Source organism: Stegostoma tigrinum, chromosome 29 (genome assembly GCF_030684315.1).
Source record: "Stegostoma tigrinum isolate sSteTig4 chromosome 29, sSteTig4.hap1, whole genome shotgun sequence".
NCBI classification, from domain to species: domain Eukaryota; kingdom Metazoa; phylum Chordata; class Chondrichthyes; order Orectolobiformes; family Stegostomatidae; genus Stegostoma; species Stegostoma tigrinum.
In genome coordinates, this window is record NC_081382.1 from 36053534 (window position 1) to 36074769 (window position 21236).

Sequence of the window (21236 nt, forward strand, 5' to 3'; positions counted from 1 at the left end):
TCTGTACATCAGCTCTATTTACTTGCATTTTCTCCAAACACCTTCAACACCCTTACTCCACAGAAATCTTTTAGAGGCATAAGAGCTATTCAAGATACAGGAGAAGGCCATTCAACACCCTGAGTCTGTGCTAGCTTTTATGGACCAATCCAGTCAATGTCCAGGTTGTTTAGAAAGTAACTACACCAGGGCTAGGCTAAAAGGCCAGGGTTCAGCTCCAGAGGTATGTAATAATGTATCTGAACAGGCTGATTAAAAATACCCATGAACTATCAAAGGCTCTTGATCATTTCTTTTTCTTTAGCCAAGAGCAGGTGAAACAAATAGCACTGTTTACAGCTCAGGCAACTCTTAGTGTGTAATGATCAAATTCCAAAGTTGATTGGAACTGGAGAGGACCAGCCCTCGTCTCAGAAACAGCCAGTGACTACAATGGAAAGCTGATTAAGTTAACACCCTAAGACCAAGTAGGCTATTGTTCCAATGAACTTATTTTGAGAAATAACCTGAAAAAGAAAAGGCAGGTTTTATTTTTAAAAGCTCCCTATTTGAAGGGGGTTGGAGTTTGAATGTCTTGACAAATTACAGAGTGTGCTGACCAAAGCTGGCTCTGGTGAACAGAATTATTGATGTGAGATTGGGTGATGCTGAGAATATGTCCCGTCCACGGAGAAATTGTCAAAGTTCCTCTAGCAAGTTTGTGTATGAAACAATCACCCCCAGGACCACCAAAGGGATCTTTTCAGCTCATGTAGTGGGTGTGGAGGATTCTGAGGATGGGTCTACAGACAATGCTGAGGATTCTGTCTATAGCTGGTATGTAACTGAGGTTGACTCAAGTTGCTCTAGGTTGGGATTCCTCTTGTTTAAAGTAGCAATGTTGTAACTGGAGCTTTCTTCTGAGTGAAAGTACTTTTATTTTCTATTATGGAGCCTATTAATGCTGAGATGTACAGTTTATTACTGCTTTTGTATGCTGAAATAAAAACTTTTAAAATCTTTTTCTTTACCTATGTTGTCTTTCAAAATCAATTCAAAGTCTTACTTTTTTTTCTGGCCTATGTTAAGAATCTTTCATATGAACGTGAGTTAAGGGTGAGAGTAGGCCTCTCAGCCCTTGGGCCTGTTCTTTTTTTTTAAAGAAGATCCAATCTGCCTACATCTATATCTTTTCAATCCTTGCTGATTCTCTTTAGCTCACTAAGTTAACTTTTTGAGTTTTGCAATTTCTTTTTAGGAATGTTGCTAATGAAGGTGGGAGGAAACTCCCTGGTAATGAGAAGTTTTGATAAAACTAAAATTTAAAACTTAAATATTTTTAAACAAAATTCTCCAGGCACAGAGACTGGTTGAAGAAGTACATCCAAGGTTACTGATGCAAATGAAGGTGTATGTACCGAATTAAACATTGAACTGAACCGCCACATGGCTGGGAGGGGAAGATGTGTCAATGTGTGAACAACCTACTCCGATGTGGAAATGAGTTTGTCAAACAAACCATTTCTTGTAGTTGAGCTCCTCCTTTCTGCTGCTTTTCCTGATCTCTAGACCCTATTTCTAGGTGTTTTTTTTGTTTTCTTAAAATACTTTCTTGAAAAGAATCTACTAGTTTTAATATGCTTGAAGAAGTGCAGCAATGATATTAGTGTCATATCAATGCCAATCATTTGGTTCTTGAATTTCTAACCTTTCTCCTTAAGGAATATCAAGTGATAATGATATCAAAAATCAAAGAAAGTGTACATCCTCGACCTGCAATTACAAACATTTTGTCTGTGAAGTTTCAGCCCTTGATAGGGTATGCCTAAGTTTTTTTTTGCCTGAATCTGGATTGGGCTTACTCCCCTTTCACAATGGGCCTTGCTGTGTCAAAGCACCCTATGATCTGTACGCCCTTTGCTATGATAAGACATGCATGCAAAAACTATGCCATGTGGCCCAGCGAGGCCGTGCTGCCATTCAGTCATGGCTGATAAGTTTCTAAATCCCTTTCTCCCTGTAACCCTTGATAGTCAAAACCTATATAATTCTGTTTTAAATATGCTCAATGGCTTGGCCTCTCCAGCCTTCTGTAGTAATGAATTCCATAGATTCACCATGCCTTGGCTGTAAGTTTCTCCTTATCCCTGTTCTAAAGGGTCTTCCTTTTATTTTAAAATCTATGGCTGTGCTCCTTTGGTCCTAGTCACTCCTGCCAATGGATGCCACTTCCCATTTCTCACTCTATCCAGGCCACTCAGTATTCTGTAAGTTTGTTAGGTCCTCCATTGTCCTTCTAAACTCCATTGAGTATAGACCCAGACACCTCAAATGTTCCTTGTATGTTAAACCTCATTCCTGGGATCATTTTTGTGAATCTGTTCTGGACCAGCTCCAGGGCCAGTACATCCTTCCTGAGGCATGGGGCCCAAAATTGCTCATAATACTCCATATAAAGCTCTAGTTGGAGCACATTTTAAAGCCTCAGAAGTACAACCCTGCTTTAATGTTTTAGTCCTCTTGAAATAAATGCCCATGTTGTATTTTCCTTCCTAACTACTGAATCAACCTGCAAGAAATAGTCCATGCTTTTATTCTTCCTACCCAAGTGCATGACCTCACACGTTCCCCTGTTGTGTTCCATCTGCCACTCTTTTGACCTCTCCTAATCTGTCCAAATCCTTCTGCAGCCTCCCCACACCTCAATACTACCTGTCCCTGTATCTATCTTCGGATAGTCGGCAAACTTGGCCAGAACACCCTCTCTTCCTTCATCTAGATCATTGACGTACAAAGTGAAAAGTTGCAGTCCCAACACAGACCCTCGCAGAACATTACTAGTCACCAGCTGCCATCTTGAGAAAGACCCTATTCTCCCCATCTTCTGTTTTCTGCCTGTACTGCTTGCAAAACAACTTTTAACTGTGCTGAGCGTGTTTACTATAATCAAATCCAACCCATGTGTTGTTTCCAGTCACTCTTGGTCTGCCAGTGAATCTGGGGAAGAGAAGGAGAAGACACAGAGTGATGATAAACTTGATCCCTTTCAGAAGCAGATGTTAAGGGAACACCAAGAAGCCCTGGCCAAAACAGAAGTTCAAGTCAACAAGATCAATGTGATCAAAGAACGAGACAGGAGGTAAAAATCAAATTTTCACTTCTGCTTCAACTGTATTTGTTGCAATTAAAATGTGCAACACCCCCAAAAGCAGGATTGCAGTCCCTAGTGGATGAAGGGTATAATGGCATCTTCTATCGAACAGGAAGATCACAAAATGAATTAATGTCCTTCTGCCAATGCCAATGGGCCAGTGGTTAGATCCACTTAAGAGTTCCTGGCTGTCCAGAATTTATTTCTTTCTATTAAATTCCTACTACTTTCAATAGTATATGACATGAAGCCTACACTTGGTCTCCTACCTCATTGCCCCCTTTGTGTGCAATGCCATGGGAAAACATCCAAGAAATTTTTTGTGCTCATTCTACTGTAGTTACTGGAGTATTACTGTTCTGCCATGTGCCTAGACAATTTTTAAGAATTTTCCAGTTAAAGTGGCCTGTTTCACATGCAGCTGCAAATGTTTGTGTCTCGAACTCCTCAGCAGTATCACTGAAGGAATATTTTACTGTGCTGTGGGCTGGATGCTTTTGTTTTCACTTTTTTTTTTCTTTTTTTAGCTGTACTCCACCTCCGAGCCGAGAGCACTTCACTAGCTCTGTGTCTTATTCCATTTCATGCACAAGACTCATTTTGACTGACTTAACTGATTTGCTTTTTGAAGATGACAATAAAATCAATGATCCTTTTTGTAGTTTTTTTTTAAAAAAATTGTCTTAAAAAATTCCTATGTTTAGTTAGTCTTTGCAGTTTAAGTCATGTACTTGCATCGCTTGGAACCAGCAATGTGTCAAGGTTTTTTGTTCCCCTAAAATATAAAGCTATTGCAAGTGGAATGTGATTGGGCTTTAAAATAGAACGCAACTTGTTACTGGGGAGCAGGGGATTCTTTAGCTATTGATAACAAAGTGTGGAGCTGGATGAACACAGCAGGCCAAGCAGCATCTTAGGAGCACAAAAGCTGACGTTTCGGGCCTAGACCCTTCATCGGAGAAGGTTCTGGAATAAATAGGGATAGAGGGGGAGGCGGATCGAAGATGGAGAAAAGAAGATAGGTGGAGAGGAGAGTATAGGTAGGGAGGGGATAGGTCAGTCCAGGGAAAACGGACAGGTCAAGGAGGTGGGATGGGGTTAGTAGGTAGGAAATGGAGGTGCGGCTTGAGGTGGGAGGAAGGGATGGGTGAGAGGAAGAACAGGTTAGGGAGGCGGAGACAGGCTGGGCTGGTTTAGAGATGCAGTGGGTGGAGGGGAAGAGCTGGGCTGGTTGTGTGGTGCAGTGGGGGGAGGGGACGAACTGGGCTGGTTTTGGGATGCAGTGGGGAAAGGGGAGATTTTGAAGCTTGTGAAGTCTGCATTGATACCGCTGGGCTGCAGGGTTCCCAAGCGGAATGAGTTGCTGTTCCTGCAACCTTCGGGTGGCATCATTGTGGCACTGCAGGAGGCCCACGATGGACATGTCGTCTGAGGAATGGGAGGGATAGTGGAAATGGTTTGCGACTGGGAGGTGCAGTTGTTTATTGCAAACCGAGAGGAGGTGTTCTGCAAATCGGTCCCCAAGCCTCCGCTTGCTTTCCCCAATGTAGAGGAAGCCACACCGGGTACAATGGATACAGTATGCCCCCAAGCCTCTGCTTTAGCTATTGTCAGCTCTTGGTAAATCTATATAATGGGCTAAATGTCTTGGTTTCCTCTGGGCAAGATCACTTTCTACGTGTAAAGAATCAGCTGATTCTTTTTTCCAATACTATACCCAGAATGATTCAGTAAAATTTGGACTGGCAGGAGTTTGGGGGGATGGGAGGGTTGTGGGCAGAGAGAAAGAGGGGAAAAGTATGACATTTTGTGAGGGTGAGGCACTTAATGAAGCATTCTGTTCATCAGGACTGTTCATGAAATCTGTGTAAAGGGAAGACAATGCTTCAACTGAGGAGACTGCTGAGTGCCCCTGTTGATCAGTGCCACACTGAAAATTCTACTGCCTGGAAACAAATTGTAGGATTCAGTTGGGCTCGCAGTTCGTGCAGGAAGCTACATATTAATTCATGGGGGTCCTACTGTTTGCAGACAGGAAAAACTTGTGCACATACACCACCATTCTGAACCCAACAAAAGTGGTATTTTTGTTTATTTCTCAAGTCAGGCCGTTGCCGCGAAAATAATTTGGTCGACTTGTCCGGCTTAAAAAGAAAAAAGTTTTTGACAATTAACTGTCAGTTGTCACTTAATGGGTATATTCCCATGGCGATCCCATTACCAATCTGCAATCCTCATCACAAGATAAATGTTGCTTTCTTCTTCCCTTTACAACCCTTGTGCATTATCCTGTCGAGTGTAAACTGAACAGCTTTTTCAAAACGGTAAAACTCTTGTTCATGAATGACTGACTGACTGTGCGCGCATGTGTCAAATTCACCTTCTCCAAGTTTCCCATTTATGTCCTTCCGCAGTGGGACCTAGGAAGGTGAGCAACACCATTGTTGTCTCTCAGATGGGGACAACAAATTATTTCTTAATCCCATGAATGTGCCAACCTTAATGTCTGCTTCCCAGAAGGCCCCAAAGCTACTGGGATGAACTGTCTGTTTTGGGAATCATTGCATTTTGCAGGAAACGGATTAAAAGCAGCTGTGATCAGCTCCGTGATCTGCTGCCAAAATTTGAAGGACGAAGGAATGATATGGCTTCTGTCTTGGAAATGACTGTGAAATACCTGGAGCTTGTTCAAACCCTTATCCCGCCTCAAGAACAATTGAGAGTGAGTAATTTCCTCCTGATTACTAAAATGTATAGTTGCATTTTTTTACAATTCATTCTTTAAACTCTGAAACCTCCCAGCAGTCTATAATGCTTGGGTTTTAAAATTTTGCCTCCCAAGTAAATTTTTTAGCACCTCTTGTACATAAGATGGTGTTGTGTGTTGACTTTATACACTTTTTTAAAAACTGTACTTGTGTACTTCAGTACATGTGACAATAAAATCAAAATCTAATTGCATTTCAAGCCCTGTCCGAGCTCAGTGAGAATTGGTTAACTCTGGGATTGAGCCTGGAATTTTCTTGGGGATTTGCAAGCCATTAACAAACTACAGTAGTCATGCCTCCCCTCTACCTAACTGACTACACATAAGAACTAGAAACTATTTGTTTTGTTATATTCTGGGTGAGAAATTTTAGTCTCATAGCCAACATGTGATGCCAGTCTATCTGTCTGGAAATCCCATAAGGCTGTTTAATATTTTTAAAAAATACACTTTTAGCACCAGTATTGAATCTAAAATGCACTTATTTAATTTTTTAAAAATCTGGAAGGAGTCTGCAAACTTGTCAATTTACTTCTGACACTCTGGTTACTGCCTTCCATAATGCAAAACTGTTTTTTGTTCAGGTTTTATCCATACCTGAAGGACTATATGAAAAATGGCAAAAGCCAACTCCAGAGAGAAGCAAGAAGACAAAAGGGAAAAGAAAAACATGCATGTAAGGTTGGAGCAGCATCGTTCAGATTTGTTCAGGCCTCGGGCACTTTGTTTTTGTTCAACACCTTTTGGAAAATTATTCGTGCAGCTCCAATTTAACTGTACCAATCCAGAGTGCCGAGCGAAGGGGAAATCGAGTTGCAGCAATTCTGTCTCTCTCTCTCAAAAAAGGGGGATAGTTGATTATATTAAGTAAAGCCTTAAAGTGCTGTTGTGTTTTTTTTTGTTCAGTTATTTTTGGCTGGGCTACAAAATATACAGTTCCAAATTTGGAGACTCTTGGTCTCTTGCCATTTGTACAAATCTTAACTTCATGATCTTTCCCTCAGAAAGTGACTGACAGCAAATGATTTGTGACCCATTCACCAAGTTGATGTATGTTATAAACTTTGGACGTCTCTAGCCTTCTACCAAAGATCCCCTCACAGGACCTTCTAAACCCATGACCGCTTCCATCTAGACGGACAAAGGCAGCAGATACATGGGAAGACCACCACCAGTAAATTCCCCTCCCAACCTGCTCACCATCCTGACTTCGAAATGTATCACTGTTCCTTCACTGTGGAGTCAAAAATCCTGGCATTCCCATCCCCACAATGGCACTGTTGGTCCAACACAGCAGGTGAACTGCAGTAGTTCACGAAGGCAGCTCACCATCACCTTCTCAAAGGCATCTAGGGATTAGCAATAAAAGCTGACCCAGCCAGAAACCTCCATGTCCCACAAACAAATATACTTTAAGAAGAAAATTTCATTTGGGGTTGGGGTGGAAATGTAGTTTTACTTCATCATTTCAAGGGCTACACACTACTAATGGCATCATAAGAGATTAGTACTCTTAACAGAATAGCTGCCTGTTATTGGAAGGAGGTATGTGTTCGTTACTGGTGGTGGGGAAATGGATGAGAGGCCAAATGGGCCTGAAGCTCCCTTTCAGGAAGAACCATAAATGTTTGTTTAGATAGAGATGTGAATACTGATCTCAGCTGGTCAACTCCTCAATGTTTTGCCTCCAGTTCATTTTTTAAAGATGTATGTTCTTAATGTGAACAACACTTTCACTTTTTATGTTTCTTTTCCTTCAGCAAAAAGGACCCAATGAAAACTTGCACAATTCAAACTCCAAAAGGGAAAAAGCAAGCCTTAGCTGAAAGTTCAGGAATCTCTCTGAATTTTCCACAACTGAACATCCCAACAGCTTCAGGTTAGCTCTACCAACTAGACCTGTAAACAGTGTTGACTTTATTCATTCCTAGCATTGAATCAAATTGAACTTGGTGTAAGGTCAGAAATGACTTATCTTTTGAACCAGGAACAATATTAAAGGGTGTAGGCAGTTTTTATTAGATTAGATTTACCTACCGTGTGGAAACAGGCCTTTCGGCCCAACAAGTCCACACCACCCCTTGGAGCATCCCACCCAGACCCATCCCCCTATAACCCTCACACCCCTGAACACTACGGGCAATTTAGCATGGCCGATCCACCTAGCCTGCACATCTTCAGACTGTGGGAGGAAACCCACGCAGACGTGGGGAGAACGTGGAAACTCCACACAGTCGCCTGAGGCTGGAATCGAACCCAGGTCCCTGGCGCTGTGAGGCTGCAATGCTAACCATTGAACCACTGTGCCACCTCAAGTGGGTTACCTTTTTGCGTGGAAAGGATCTCTTAATATAAACAGAAGGACAATAGAATTAGTGAGGTTACTGGACTGTCAATCCAGAGGCCTGGACTAATGTGATGGAGACAAGAATTCAAATCCCACCATGGTCACTAGGAATATGCTTTTTAAAATTTATTAACTGGTAAATGTGAAACAAAATGTTGGTATCATTGACAATCTGAGTTTTACAACTCAATGATTCAGAAGTAGGTGAGCACTTAATTTCTATCCTTAATACAATCTTGGATCCAAACTCTTCAAGAGCTCAGTTAGAGTCTGTCATCTTGTACCACTAGCTGTTCAACACTAGACACCTCCCCAACACTGTTTCCTGGGCATCGGTGTATGGCCAATATGTTAGCCTTGCTGAGAGTATGCATATCTCAGGAATGCAAGAAGGAAAAATTAATTAAAATCCTTTTTGTACATATCGCTTACAGATGAGTAAAAGGGTTTCTTGTTTAATGATTGGCAGTTTGATTAAAATGTTTGAAAAACAATTACTTTTTAATTTCTAACTCTGGTAACTGTTCAGTAGATGGTACTGACAGGTGTTTTTAAACTGCTTTCATAGAATAATAATGAACAATGTTTGTCTTTTTTTTTAAACAGTACAAATAAACAGGGTTTTTCTTTTGTAGAGCCGCAACCAACACTTCCAGTCACTGATTCTTCTGAACAACACGTGCCACATCCAACCAACTGTTTATCAACCAAATGGTTTACTACTCTCCCTGGTGCAGATCAAAATCTTCTGAACACCAGTTCTAAAACATTTGCTCCAGTCCCACCAAATGGGTTTGTCTCAGTTGCCCCTTTTTTTTATTTGGAAAGCGTTTTTTTTTTGGTATTCAGTATTCGGGTATTAACAACTATTGTATTTTCAGCTCCACAGTGGAAAGTCCGACTGAACGAGATAATCTGAGTTTTGACATTCCAGATCAATGGAAAGGCATGCAAGGTAAGGTTGTATTATGCCGTGAAATGCACCTAATCAAATACACTCTCTTGCTTGTAATTGACTGAAATTGCCTTAGTTATGCAGCACCGATACAGACCCTTTGGTCCAACTTCTCTCTGTCAACCAGATACTCTGAACTGATCTACTCCCTCTTAACCCTTCCTGTTCACATACCCAACCAGGTGTCTTTTAAATGGTGTAATTGCATCTACTTACATCACGACCTCAAGAAGCTTATTCCAGAAGCAAACCCTCTGAAAAGGTTACCCTTCAGGTCCCCTTATAAAATCCTTCCCCTCTCTCCTTAAACTTGTACCCCCTCTAGCTTTGATTTGATTTTGCTTTTATTATCACTTGTACTGGAATAGTGAAAAGCTTTGTTTACTAGTGGTATCAGAGCAAGCAAATGAGGCACAGATCAAAAAGACTTGAGGCATGACAGTTACATTAAGACTAGAGTCCATTCAAGAGTCTAACAGCTGGAAAGAAACTGTTCCTGAAACCTGCTAGTGTGCATATTCAGGCTTCTGTACCTTCTGCCTGACAGAGGTTGTAGGAGATAGTTACCAGGCTGTGATGGGTCTTTGTTGGCTGCCTTCCTGCAGTAGTGAGGCATCATCAGTGGAGTCCATGGATGGAACGTTGGCTTCCATGAAGGTCTGGGCTGTGCACACCACCTTTCTGTAGTTTCTTAACAGTCCTGGGCAGAGAGCTGCCATACCAGCCGTGATGTACCCGACAGTGTACTTTAATGGTGCATCTGTAGAAGCTAGTGAGGGTCATTATTTACCCTATCCACGCCCCTCATGATTCTATAAACCTCTTAAGGTCACCTCTCAGCCTCTGAAACTCCAGGGAAAATAGCCCTAGCCTATTCAGCCCCTCACAGGAGGAAGGGTTACTGGACCGGAAACGTTAACTTTTCTCCTTAAGGCATACAGTGTTTTAGCTTTTATTAATAGAGGGATCGCGTTCCAGGACCAAGAGTTTATGGTGAAGCTGTACAAAACTCTGGTGCGGCCGCACTTGGAGTATTGCGTACAGTTCTGGTCACCGCATTGAGAAGGATGTGGAAGCTTTGGAAAGGGTGCAGAGGAGATTTACTAGGATGTTGCCTGGTCTGGAGGGAAGGTCTTATGAGGAAAGGCTGAGGGACTTGAGGCTGTTTTTCTTAGAAGAAAGTTGAGAGGTGACTTAATTGAAACAGATAAAATAATGAGGGTTAGATGGGGTCGATAGGGAGAGCCTTTTTTCTAGGATGGTGACGATGAGCTTGAGGGGTGAAAGATATAGGACAGATGTCAGAGGTAGTTTCTTTACTCAGAGTAGTAAGGGAATGGAACACTTTGCCTGCAACGGTAGTAGATTCGCCAATTTTAGGTACATTTAAGTCATCATTGGACAAGCATATGGACGTACATGGAATAAGGTAGGTTAGATGGGCTTGATCAGTATGACAAGTCGGCACAACATCGAGGGCCGAAGGGCCTGTACTGTGCTGTGATGTTCTATGTCCTTCAGATGCTGCCAGACCTGCCAAACTTTTCCAGCAACTTTTGTTGTTCCTAATTTACAGCATCTGCAATTCTTTTGGTCTTTATTCAGCCTCTCACTGTAGCTCAAATCCTCCAATTCCTGCCGTGTCCTTGTAAACCTTTTTTCTTAACCCTTTCAAGTTTCACAACTCTCCCCTATAGCAGGGAGACCAGGACTGAATGCAGTATACCAAGCGCCCTCATCAATGTTCCATACAGCTACAACACAATGTCCCAACTCCTGTAATCACTGCACTGATCAATGAAAGCAAGCATTCCAAACACCACCTTCACTATCCTGTTGACCTGTGACTCTACTTTTCAAGGAAGCATGTACCTGCACCCTACGTGTCTTGTTCAGCAACACTCCCCAGGGCCTTGCCATTAATTGTAAGTCTGGCCCTGATTTGCCTTACCAAAATATAACACCTCACAATTATCTAAATAAAACTCCATCTGCCACTTCTCAGCCCAAGGTCCTGTTGTATTGAAAGACTCTTCTTCGCTGTCCACTGCATCACTTATTTTGGTGTCATCTGTAAACTTATTGGCCATTCTTCTCTACTCCCATCCAAATCATTTTATAGAATTGATCAAAAGCAGTGTCAAACAGTGCAGCACATGCTGGTCACAGGCCTCCAGTCCAAAAGACAAATCCCTCTATCACCATCTTCTCGCTCCCATTTTTCAAGCAAATTGTGTATCCAACTGAATCCAGGGGGTGCTAGCCAATGTGATCTAATCTTGCTAACCTGTTAACTTAGTTTTTTTAAAAAACCCTTTTTAATCTAGGGAAGTCTCCACAATGTGAGACCTGAGTTTAATTAAACTGTCACCCTCTTCTTTTTCCATACATGGTTGCCCTTTTTTTTTTTGAATGATATTTTTCTTCCTATACTTGTGATTTCAGTAGGTTCAATTTGGCTATTCAGGTCTCTGATCACTGACCTTGACCTACAGTGTATGGATGCTGAACATTCCTTTCCTTCCTTTGGGAAGGAAAGAATGAGAGTTCTCCACCAGATTGAGAATAATGAATTTACTACATTTTCAAGGCTGAACAAATTTTAAACTTTGTTTTCTCTTCCATCTGTAATTCTAACTGTAACCAGTGATCAGCCCTACTGCCTTCACACTTCATCTAGCACTTCAATTCTGCAGGACAACAGTTGCACATTGGGTACTCCCAGTTGGAGCCTGCATGAAATGCAACTCCCCTTGCCTTGTTCTACTGCTTTTTGATTCTGTCAACATTCCATAACTCTCTCTTTAAATTTTTTGTGCAGCATTTGAGTATTTTACATGTGTCAACAAAGGCTTGAGGTTTTTTTTTCTATTTTATTACATGTTTATATAAATTTGAGAATTCTCCTTTTTTTAAGTCTTGCCAACCTGTCCAAGGGCAGGTGGGGCTTGGACATGGGCTTCTGGGTCAGTGAATGGGGACATTCCAAATGTGCCACAATTTGTTCATCACTTTGCAATTTGTGTATTACCTTAGTTCTCCCAGGCATGTATACAAGTTGTCACTTACTTTAAAGGTGATCAATTTGGATTAAGTTTCTGAATCTCATTGTAAAGCAGAAACCCTATAAAAACAACTTCTTTTGCTTCTACTTGTTTTAGTTGCATCAAATATTGGCACATGAGAGAAAATCCTCATCCCTTAGAAATTCTTATTCAAAAGTCTAACTTAAGAGAATGGTTTAGGCAGCAGGAGATAATAATTATTTTCAGCCAATGATCTTTTTATTAGTTTGTTCACTAAGTCTAGATATTTTATGGGGATATCTATCACTTTTTAACCCCTAAGCCAGAGACCAGTCAAGTAATATGTTCCCTTGCTGTACCTACACTGCCTGCTTATTAGATTGTTGTACAGGTATCACTTGCATTGTGTTTAGGAGAAGAATCAACTCCAACCTCCTTTTTTAATGTTAAGTTTATGTTCCAGTACTCCTAATAGCTGAAATAATTTTAAGTGAATAATCTAGTTCTTCTGGTCCCTCAAGCAAAGTCCCTAACTTCTATCAAGCTTGATTCTTCTGATGACATTGACATTTTTTTTGCACTACCCAGAACTGAGCCATATTAAATGTCAGTGTTGCCCCAGCATCATCTATATACCTGCAAACTTGGAATACTTTTTAAATGCATTTTAACTTTTGAATAGTAGCTGAAGAACTACTTATCTCTGCATTAAATTTCATCCAAATTCAATCTAATAGAAAACTAACAAAGACAAACTGCTGGAGAAACTCCAGTCTGGCAGTGTCTGCAAAAGGGGAAGCAGACTTAATGTTGAGACCAGTGACCCACCTCCAAAATGACATTGGTTGAGCTGAATGGGAGGGAGAATCTTTCCCTGTCTTTCATATTCTTATTTAGCTGGGTATTTGCATAGGCTGAAGTGAATAACTCGAGTGAGGTTTCTGGTTACAAACATGGATGTTGTAGTGTATAGGGATGATCACGGGCAAGCAAGTCAGTGTTCTAGGCTAATAAAACCAGAAATTGCTAGAGAAACTCTTCTTCCTGAGAAGGGTTATTAGCCTCAGAATTGACAGTCGATCTCTCACCTCCCTCAAAACATGGGTGAAGGGAGATTGAGAGGGTTGCCTTCAGCCAGTGGAAGAATTGATTCAATGCTATTAACATGGCACTACTTTACTAACCAGTCCTCCTATCCCCACAGGGATTCGGGCATCACTGAAAAGCCTAAAGGCCACTGATCACTCTTTGGTCCCTTTTTTTTTGTTTTTGGGCTAATTGCATACCCATAATCATTATCTTCCCTTCAGATAATAGACCAATGACTTCAATTTCAAATCAAGCTTATAAACTTGCACTGTGATGGTTTATCCAATCTTTCTACCTGAACTTCTATTTTTTAAAAAATCTCCACTTGAGTTTGGTGACTTGTAACATGCTCTCTACCCTGCACCACCACCCCCCCCCCCTCTAATTCTGTGATTTAGATGAAAATTTATACTCATTCTACATTTTTCTTCTGTATCATTACAGACTCTGGTAATTCCAGAACCACCACTGCAAACAAAACCTTGGAGATTCCAGCATCAACTGCGGATCCAGACACTTCAATTCACACACAACAGGTTTCGCCTTCAAAAGCAAAACCAGAATCACACAAATCATTCCAAGCCTTGGATTTAAATGGGCTAATGACTGACGAGTCACTGGGAAACTGGCCAGAAGTGGCCTTACCAGCAACGACAAATGAAAATGAACTGTGTCCTGAAGAAGTAGCTATGGTGGACTTGATCTTCTTAAGTTTATAACCAATCTAAACCTTGATTATTTTCAAATAACTTGCTTGCCTGACAAGTAGGCATTTCTGGTGCAAACATTACTAGCATATAGGTACCAAGCCAAGTAATGCTAGGGAATCCTCACAAACATTACATAATTATCTGTTTTGTGCAAAGAGTTACTAGTCCATATTGACACACTACCCGTTAGCAGTTGCATGCACTGAACCAGTGCCTACTTCAAATGTAGTGCTTGAATTGAATTTAATTTCTTTTGGCCAGGGAACTAGAATGATCCCACTTGTCTGCACTATGGTATTTGTATGTGTCTATACTGTGGTATACCTGAGTGATGCCAAATGTTGTGTTGATTTTAATCTGATCAATGATAACTTGCTTTACAGTGAATGTTAGTACCTCATACTTTGCAGTGAGACTGTTTTAAAACATCTTGCATGTACAATATTTCCTCCATCCTGAAAGAGGTTGGAGATATTAAAGTGAAGCAGCATCTGTTAATAACTAATAATCTCAGTGCTTCATGCCACATGTTGCCTTTGGGTAGGAGTTATTTATTGGGATCATAGTTTCCTGCAATAACACTTGAACTGAAGATTTGAACTTGGTTATGTTTTTTGAGCAGAAGTTGTGTTAAACACTTGAATTTAAGTCTTTTCTCCTTTAGTTAACAGGATGTTGAGTTATTTCTGTTGCCACAATTGTTCTGGTTAAGTGATTTTACAGGAACATTATATTCATTATTTTTCAATGCAGTGTATCCTGTTTCCAACAACTTAAGTAAATTGGGGTAAAATGCTCAAAGTTGCAGTATTTTCAGAAATCAAAAATCAGTTGAACTGAGCTTTCAACTTTATTTAAATATAGTGTACAAAGTGAACACAAGCTGTTTAAAAATAAATCTGCTCAAACAAATTTTATCAACATGTCTGACAATTTTTAGAGAATAAACTTGCTCTATGATCCTTCTCTGAAGGTAAAGGTGCTGAACCAAGATGTATTCAAGTTTCTTGCTCCCAGAAAGTGTGGTTTTAGGGTAAAATCTAAAAAGCTAACTCTCAGCTAGAAATGGATAGTTTCAAAGCAAGCAATCCTTTTTATTTCTCAAGATCATACTGTGTGAACAATAAGCTCACAAGAGGTTAGCAAAAAGTAGCAATTCCTAGTTTTGAACCATACTGTACTCATGTCTTTCTTACATGTAGCTGCACAGGCAGAGAACAAGACTATTTTTGACTATTGACACTTAAGTAGAAAATCCATTGGATACAATTCAACCTGATTAATTTGTTTTTTGCAGTGTAATTTGGCTAAAAATGAACCCTAAGCAGCTCCTCTTGCATTCAGATAGAGGCTTGACTTAACACACAATAGGTACATCACTGCATACTGGGATACAAAAAGACATTGCCAATTGCTCTTTTCTGAATCTCTGTACACTTTAAATCAATCAGAAGGTGCTTTACAAAAAAAGTTTTGGCCAAACTCCAATTCAAATTCCACCTGCTTTAATTTTCCCTATTAGGTAGGATTCTATTTGCGATACCACTTAAAGCCTGCATAACAACTTTCATTTCTTTTACCTTCCATAAGGCAATAAATTGTTATTTAACTTTGATTATAAGACTGGCTTTTGACATTTTACTGAATGCTAGAGCCTTCACTCTTGTCAAAACTGGATGTATCCCAGTTCTGAGGAATGGTCACCGGTCCTGAAACATTAACTGTGTTTCCTCCTCAGATGCTGCCAGACCTGCGTTTTTCCAGTAACTTTGTTTTTATTCCTGGTTTACAGGATCTGCAGTTCTTTTGGTTTTTATTTGGATGTGTCTCCTACTCTAGGCAAGATGTACACATGATATTCAAGCTGATCCCTTGATCAAATTTTAAAATCCTGTCTCTAGTTAAAATCATTGCAGAGTCAAATATCCACACCTCTACTGCGTCACACTGCAATTTTTTTCAAAACATTAACTCATTCCTACATTGTGGGTGTGTGTGTGTGAGAACATTTGCTTCATGAGGCAGGCCATTGTCTTTTTCTTGATCCTGAACCTAAGAGGGCTTTAAGTGCTTCATACAGTTACAATTTCAAGTTGCATAAATAGTGGCACACAGATCTATCATGCCTGCATAGGTGCCAGAATAAATTAGCTATTTTAAAACAATACTTACCTAATGTGGATTTATTTAATCAGCACTGGTTAATAAGGCAGCAGGTTTTGTTTTAATAAGGTGGCTGTAAGGAGTTCCTAATACATTATTCCAACTTTGTAAGAAATGCAATTGCTGGAGCTCCATGATTGTTTACATATCAATGTAGAAAATTGCTAGATTATAATGCACTTATTAGAGAAGGTGCTTGTGTACTCCACTTAATCTATTCAGCATTGAATGAGTGTCTATTTGTAACAATGCTGTTGTAAATGGATAAGCCCCCTTGTTAACTTTGAAGAATTCACCAAATGTGTGACTCGCATTGTGTCATCTTCACCACACCGACCCCACCTCCAAGGCGTCTGTAGTTCATACTTCCAAAGAGCCTGAGGGAATAAATCAATTCAAAAATTAAACCATTTTAAATTTATGAAGTATTGCACAAGGTAGATCAATAAATCTATTCAAAGCGTGTTTCTTTGCTTGTTTCAGAAATAATGGGTGCTGGAGAATCCAAAATAAAATAAGTGTGAAGCTGGATGAACACAGCAAACCAAGCAGCACCTCTCTGATGAAGGGTCTAGGCCCGAAACGTCAGCTTCTGTGCTCCTGAGATGCTGTTTGGCCTGCTGTGTTCATCCAGCTCCACACTTTGTTTTCTTTGCTTGTCTAATGCTTTAAAAGGAAAATGGTAATGGACAGGACAACATACTTAATGCATGAAAAATAGAAATTGGTACCTTTTACATGTCTGGTTAATCCAGTAAGGTTTTAAACCTACAAGTGATAATTGTTGGATTCGCACTCAAAGCATTTAATAATCTTGATTCAACTGCATTGCCAAAGAGTGGGTTCAAAGTTGCTATGATGAGTGTGCAATTTTGTGACAACCTAAGCAATGTGGGTGATATAGGGTAGCAGGGTGCTGCCTTGTTTTTCCTTCTGCTGTAAGGTATTCACTCCCCTCCCCCCAACCCCCATCAGTTACTGAACCGAATCAGAATATTCTAGAGGGTTTTCTTTGCAATACACTTAGCACTAGTTGCAGTAGTAGAACCACATTCTTAATGTGAAATGAAGATGAACAAGCAACACCTGTCTTGATGTGACTACAGTAATTCCATCCATGTACTGTTCAAATTTTCTACATCTGCCACAAGTCTTTCAACACTACTTGTGCACAAACCCTCAAAGTCAAACCCAGTAAGGTTGAATGCTGACCATAATAGGCTGTGCCGTGGCTTTCAAGCAATTCAAATAAAGTGACTGTTAGATAACTACAGATCAATGCATCAAAACATTTGCAACACCAGACGATATTCACCACAATCCATTAAACTCAAGGCAGTGGTGTTGAAGTGCCAATAATATGGGATTGTACTGTTGCAAAGCATGTACTGATTAAGTTTTGTTTTAAACTATTTCACCCAGGTGAAAAAAAATCATTTGCAGCTTTGATAGTACTCTATGCTTGACCAAAACAAGCTGAATTTAAGTTCACAAAGCAAAAATTGAAGAATCTAGACATACAACCCAACACCATACGAAGGAAACTGCATTACAGGATGTGCTATATTTCAGACAGCATATCAAAAGCACAATCCTGTATGCCTGGGCAAGTGAAAATGGTAACAATGGTGACCTGATATGATCTGAACATAGGTCCTTTTCAGCTGACCACTTGGGCCCTCATGAAATGGCGGAGATACGAAAGTTAATTCAAGTTATTGTGCCTTTTGGATCAATCAAGGACTTCTTTCAAACGAACACAGGGATGGTGTTGATACAGAGCAAAGGATTTGAGTTACATAGACATTGAGAGTCTCAATACGCTACCACCATAGGTCAATGCACTTTATGTGACTTAAGAGAATTTCTGGAAAAAACTTCTTTTTATAACAATAATCAGTATTTATTGCAGTAACTTAAATCCATTATACTTAGTGTGAAATCTGACTGTTCCATTCTGCAATTACTGACTTCACACATAGGTTACAAAAACCAACCAATGGCTCAGTTTAATAAAATGTGAGGCTGGATGAACACAGCAGGCCCAGCAGCATCTCAGGAGCACAAAAGCTGACGTTTCAGGCCTAGACCCTTCATCAGAGAGGGGGATGGGGAGAGGGAACTGGAATAAATAGGGCGGGGGGGGAGGCGGACCGAAGATGGAGAGTAAAGAAGACAGGTGGAGAGGAGAGTATAGGTGGGGAGGTAGGGAGGGGATAGGTCAGTCCAGGGAAGACGGACAGGTCAAGGAGGTGGGATGAGGTTGGTAGGTAGGAGCTGGAGGTGCGGCTTGGGGTGGGAGGAAGGGATGGGTGAGAGGAAGAACCGGTTAGGGAGGCAGAGACAAGTCGGACTGGTTTTGGGATGCAGTGGGTGGAGGGGAAGAGCTGGGCTGGTTGTGTGGTGCAGTGGGGGGAGGGGACGAACTGGGCTGGTTTTGGCTCACCCCATCCCCCTCTCTAATGAAGGGTCTAGGCCCGAAACGTCAGCTTTTGTGCTCTTGAGATGCTGCTGGGCCTGCTGTGTTCATCCAGCCTCACATTTTATTATCTTGGATTCTCCAGCAACTGCAGTTCCCATTATCACTGATACAATGGCTCAGTTTTATATTTTGCGAAATTCTAGCTTAGCTATTATAATCATTGATTGGAATCAAAATAAAAGAACTAAAACTAATAAATGCAAAATACTACAAATGCTGGAAATCTGAAACAAGTAATTGAAAATTCTGGAGAAACTCAGGTCCAGCAGCATCTGTGTAAAGAGAATGAGTTAATAGTTCAACTCCAGTATGACCCTTCCTCTGTTCTGAAGAAGTAATATTGGATTTATTCCTCTTCCCATAGATGCTGCAGAACTTGTTCAAGTTATTCCAGCATTTTCTGTGCTCGTTTGAAATCTAATAAGTTCCACTTCTTGTGAGCTGTAAACATTGGGACGTGTTTGTACCTCCAAGTATTTGCATCAGGATCAAATACTTCAACGGTTTTTAAGTAGGTTGTACCATCAAAACCGCCCACTGCCATCAAAAGCCCATTTACAACAGCGAGACCAACCTGTGGTAAGGATGGGGGGAAAAAAATCAATTAAATACTTGAATTACATGCTAAGAACTAGAGTGTTTACAGTTGAACAAAAAGCAAATGCCAATGCAAGCAACCTACTCATACAACATGAAGCATCAAATCATGCTACATAGAAACAGGATTGCCCTCTCAGTTGCTACCTGCTTAAGAGTCAGTAGGTGGTGCCCTTACTTTCCCAAATAGACCCAATGCAAATGCACCGAGGAATAAAACCTCTCATCCCTTGTGCCTAATTGACAGCAGTCAACTGCTAACACTCGGTTGTGGCAGACCTATCAGCTCAGTAAGGTGACTCTATAGTGAGCAAATGAGACTGTGTCTAATGGATTAGCTTTCCTACCAAGACACCTGAAGCAATGCTACAATCCTAATGTTAGATTTTTCTACAGTGGCAGCAGGGTGGTGGTTAAGAACATAAACAACCCTAGTGTAATTTTTCTCAAATCACGTGTTGCTCAGTAGAGAACTAGACAAAATGTATTACTCGGCTAGGTACAGAACACATTCCTGCCCCATTTTCAATTTTATGAGGCTCCACATCACAATCAGTAGAGATAGAACTGTGAATGTTTGTCAGCTTGTGTCAGAATGACACTCAATAGAGGGCATTTATTGATTTCTACAGAAATTTGAAGATTTCACTATAGCGCCAAGAGCAAATGCCTTTTTCAATTTGAAGGTGCTATACAGCAGCAGATATGCAAACAAAGCAGGCTGCACTGATAAAGATAAACACAATATGCTATACATCCAGAAATTGATTGATGTTATAATTTCTGGGACAGTAAATTAAAATTGTATCCGTCGTCAAAACCGGCTGATCTGATAGAGTTACACTCTTGTCTGCTTTTCACATTTTATTAGCTTCTGACCAGTTTGAATTAAATCTGCAGTCTTGAGATGGCACTTTCATACTGGGAGTCTGTGGTCTGGTAAATACATTTACAAAAACATGCATGCGCATACACACAAATGACATAAATTAGCTGAGTGCATATTTACCCCACTCCGTCTGGAGGTCATAGCAACCACTGGGGACCACTGATTAGTTCGAAGGTTGTATCGCTCAGCACTACTAAGCTCAGTTGTGTCATCGCGTCCTCCGACTGCATAGATCATGTCCTGGAATACAGCGCAGCCAAGGTGCTTTCGCCTCGTCCCCATGGGTGAACAAGGAGACCAGCGATTCTCCTGAGGAATGAAGCGCTCAGCTGAAAAGAGTAAATATTCCATAAACCCAAGCAGCTAAATATTGCAGAAGTGTTGGAGCAAAGCAAGTTATTTGTGGAATGTAATCGTGATATATTTTAATAACATAAGTGATACAGAGAATGAAAAGTAATGTTCTTGAAAAAAATTGCAGCTTTTTAATTTGTACATATGGAATACCTGTACAGGTACTACCAAGTTTATACAATTAAGATAGAAAGGATATTCACCCATTTTAATTATGGGAACAGGATTAGGCTATTCAGGTTTGCGAACTGTTCCACTATTCAATGAGACCATGGTTGATACGTGGCCTAATTCTGTACCTGCCTTTGGACCATATCCTTTAATACCTTCGCTTAATAAAAATGCTTCTCTCAGATTCAAAATGAACAAATGATTTAGCGTCCACTACTGTTTATGAAGCGAGTTCCAAACCTCTACAACCTTTTGTATACACAGGTGCTTCCTAACATCTTTCCTGAACAGTCTGGCTGTAACTGTCAGACAATACTTCTAGTTCTAGAACCCCAAACCAGTGGAAATAGTATCTTTATCTACTCTGCCTTTGAGGTTGTTGATTTCCTCACCAAATGGGCTGCTTATCATTCAGACTTTTCATCACCATGTTAGGTAGCATACCCAGCATGGTGATAAAAAGTCTGAACTATAACCAGCCAGCTCAGCAAGCAAACCAACAAACTCATTCACAACTCGAGCTACAAATCTTCACACAAACTTATTCTGTCTTCTT

The 21236-nt window shown here is 40.6% G+C and overlaps 2 protein-coding genes across 2 annotated transcripts in view; one reads left to right on the top strand and one right to left on the bottom strand.

Moving 5' to 3' along the window:
* Window positions 1–655: 655 nt before the first annotated feature.
* LOC125465268 (spermatogenesis- and oogenesis-specific basic helix-loop-helix-containing protein 2-like) lies at window positions 656–14033 on the top strand. The gene is made up of 8 exons (XM_048558548.1): window positions 656–816; window positions 2954–3118; window positions 5705–5852; window positions 6482–6573; window positions 7658–7776; window positions 8880–9036; window positions 9126–9199; window positions 13759–14033. The coding sequence occupies exons 1-8, from the start codon at window positions 656–658 to the stop codon at window positions 14031–14033; spliced, it is 1191 nt and encodes a 396-aa protein (XP_048414505.1).
* A 1981-nt stretch (window positions 14034–16014) lies between these two features.
* The window catches only part of LOC125465545 (kelch-like protein 20), a 43635-nt gene continuing 38413 nt past the window's right edge, over window positions 16015–21236 (bottom strand). The window contains exons 9-11 of the mRNA XM_048559182.2: window positions 20276–20484; window positions 19137–19243; window positions 16015–16564 (exon numbers count right to left, since the gene is read on the bottom strand). Coding sequence (XP_048415139.1) covers window positions 16480–16564; window positions 19137–19243; window positions 20276–20484 — 401 coding nt within the window. The 3' untranslated portion in view covers window positions 16015–16479. The remainder of the gene's footprint in view (window positions 16565–19136; window positions 19244–20275; window positions 20485–21236) is intronic.

Bases quoted from the DNA above. Each gene is read 5' to 3' on its own strand.
- LOC125465268 (XM_048558548.1), top strand. From the start codon at position 656: ATGTCCCGTCCACGGAGAAATTGTCAAAGTTCCTCTAGCAAGTTTGTG. The intron at 9,037-9,125 runs GTTTGTCTCAGT...TTGTATTTTCAG, and splicing joins GCTCCAGTCCCACCAAATGG to CTCCACAGTGGAAAGTCCGA. The intron at 9,200-13,758 runs GTAAGGTTGTAT...GTATCATTACAG, and splicing joins TCAATGGAAAGGCATGCAAG to ACTCTGGTAATTCCAGAACC.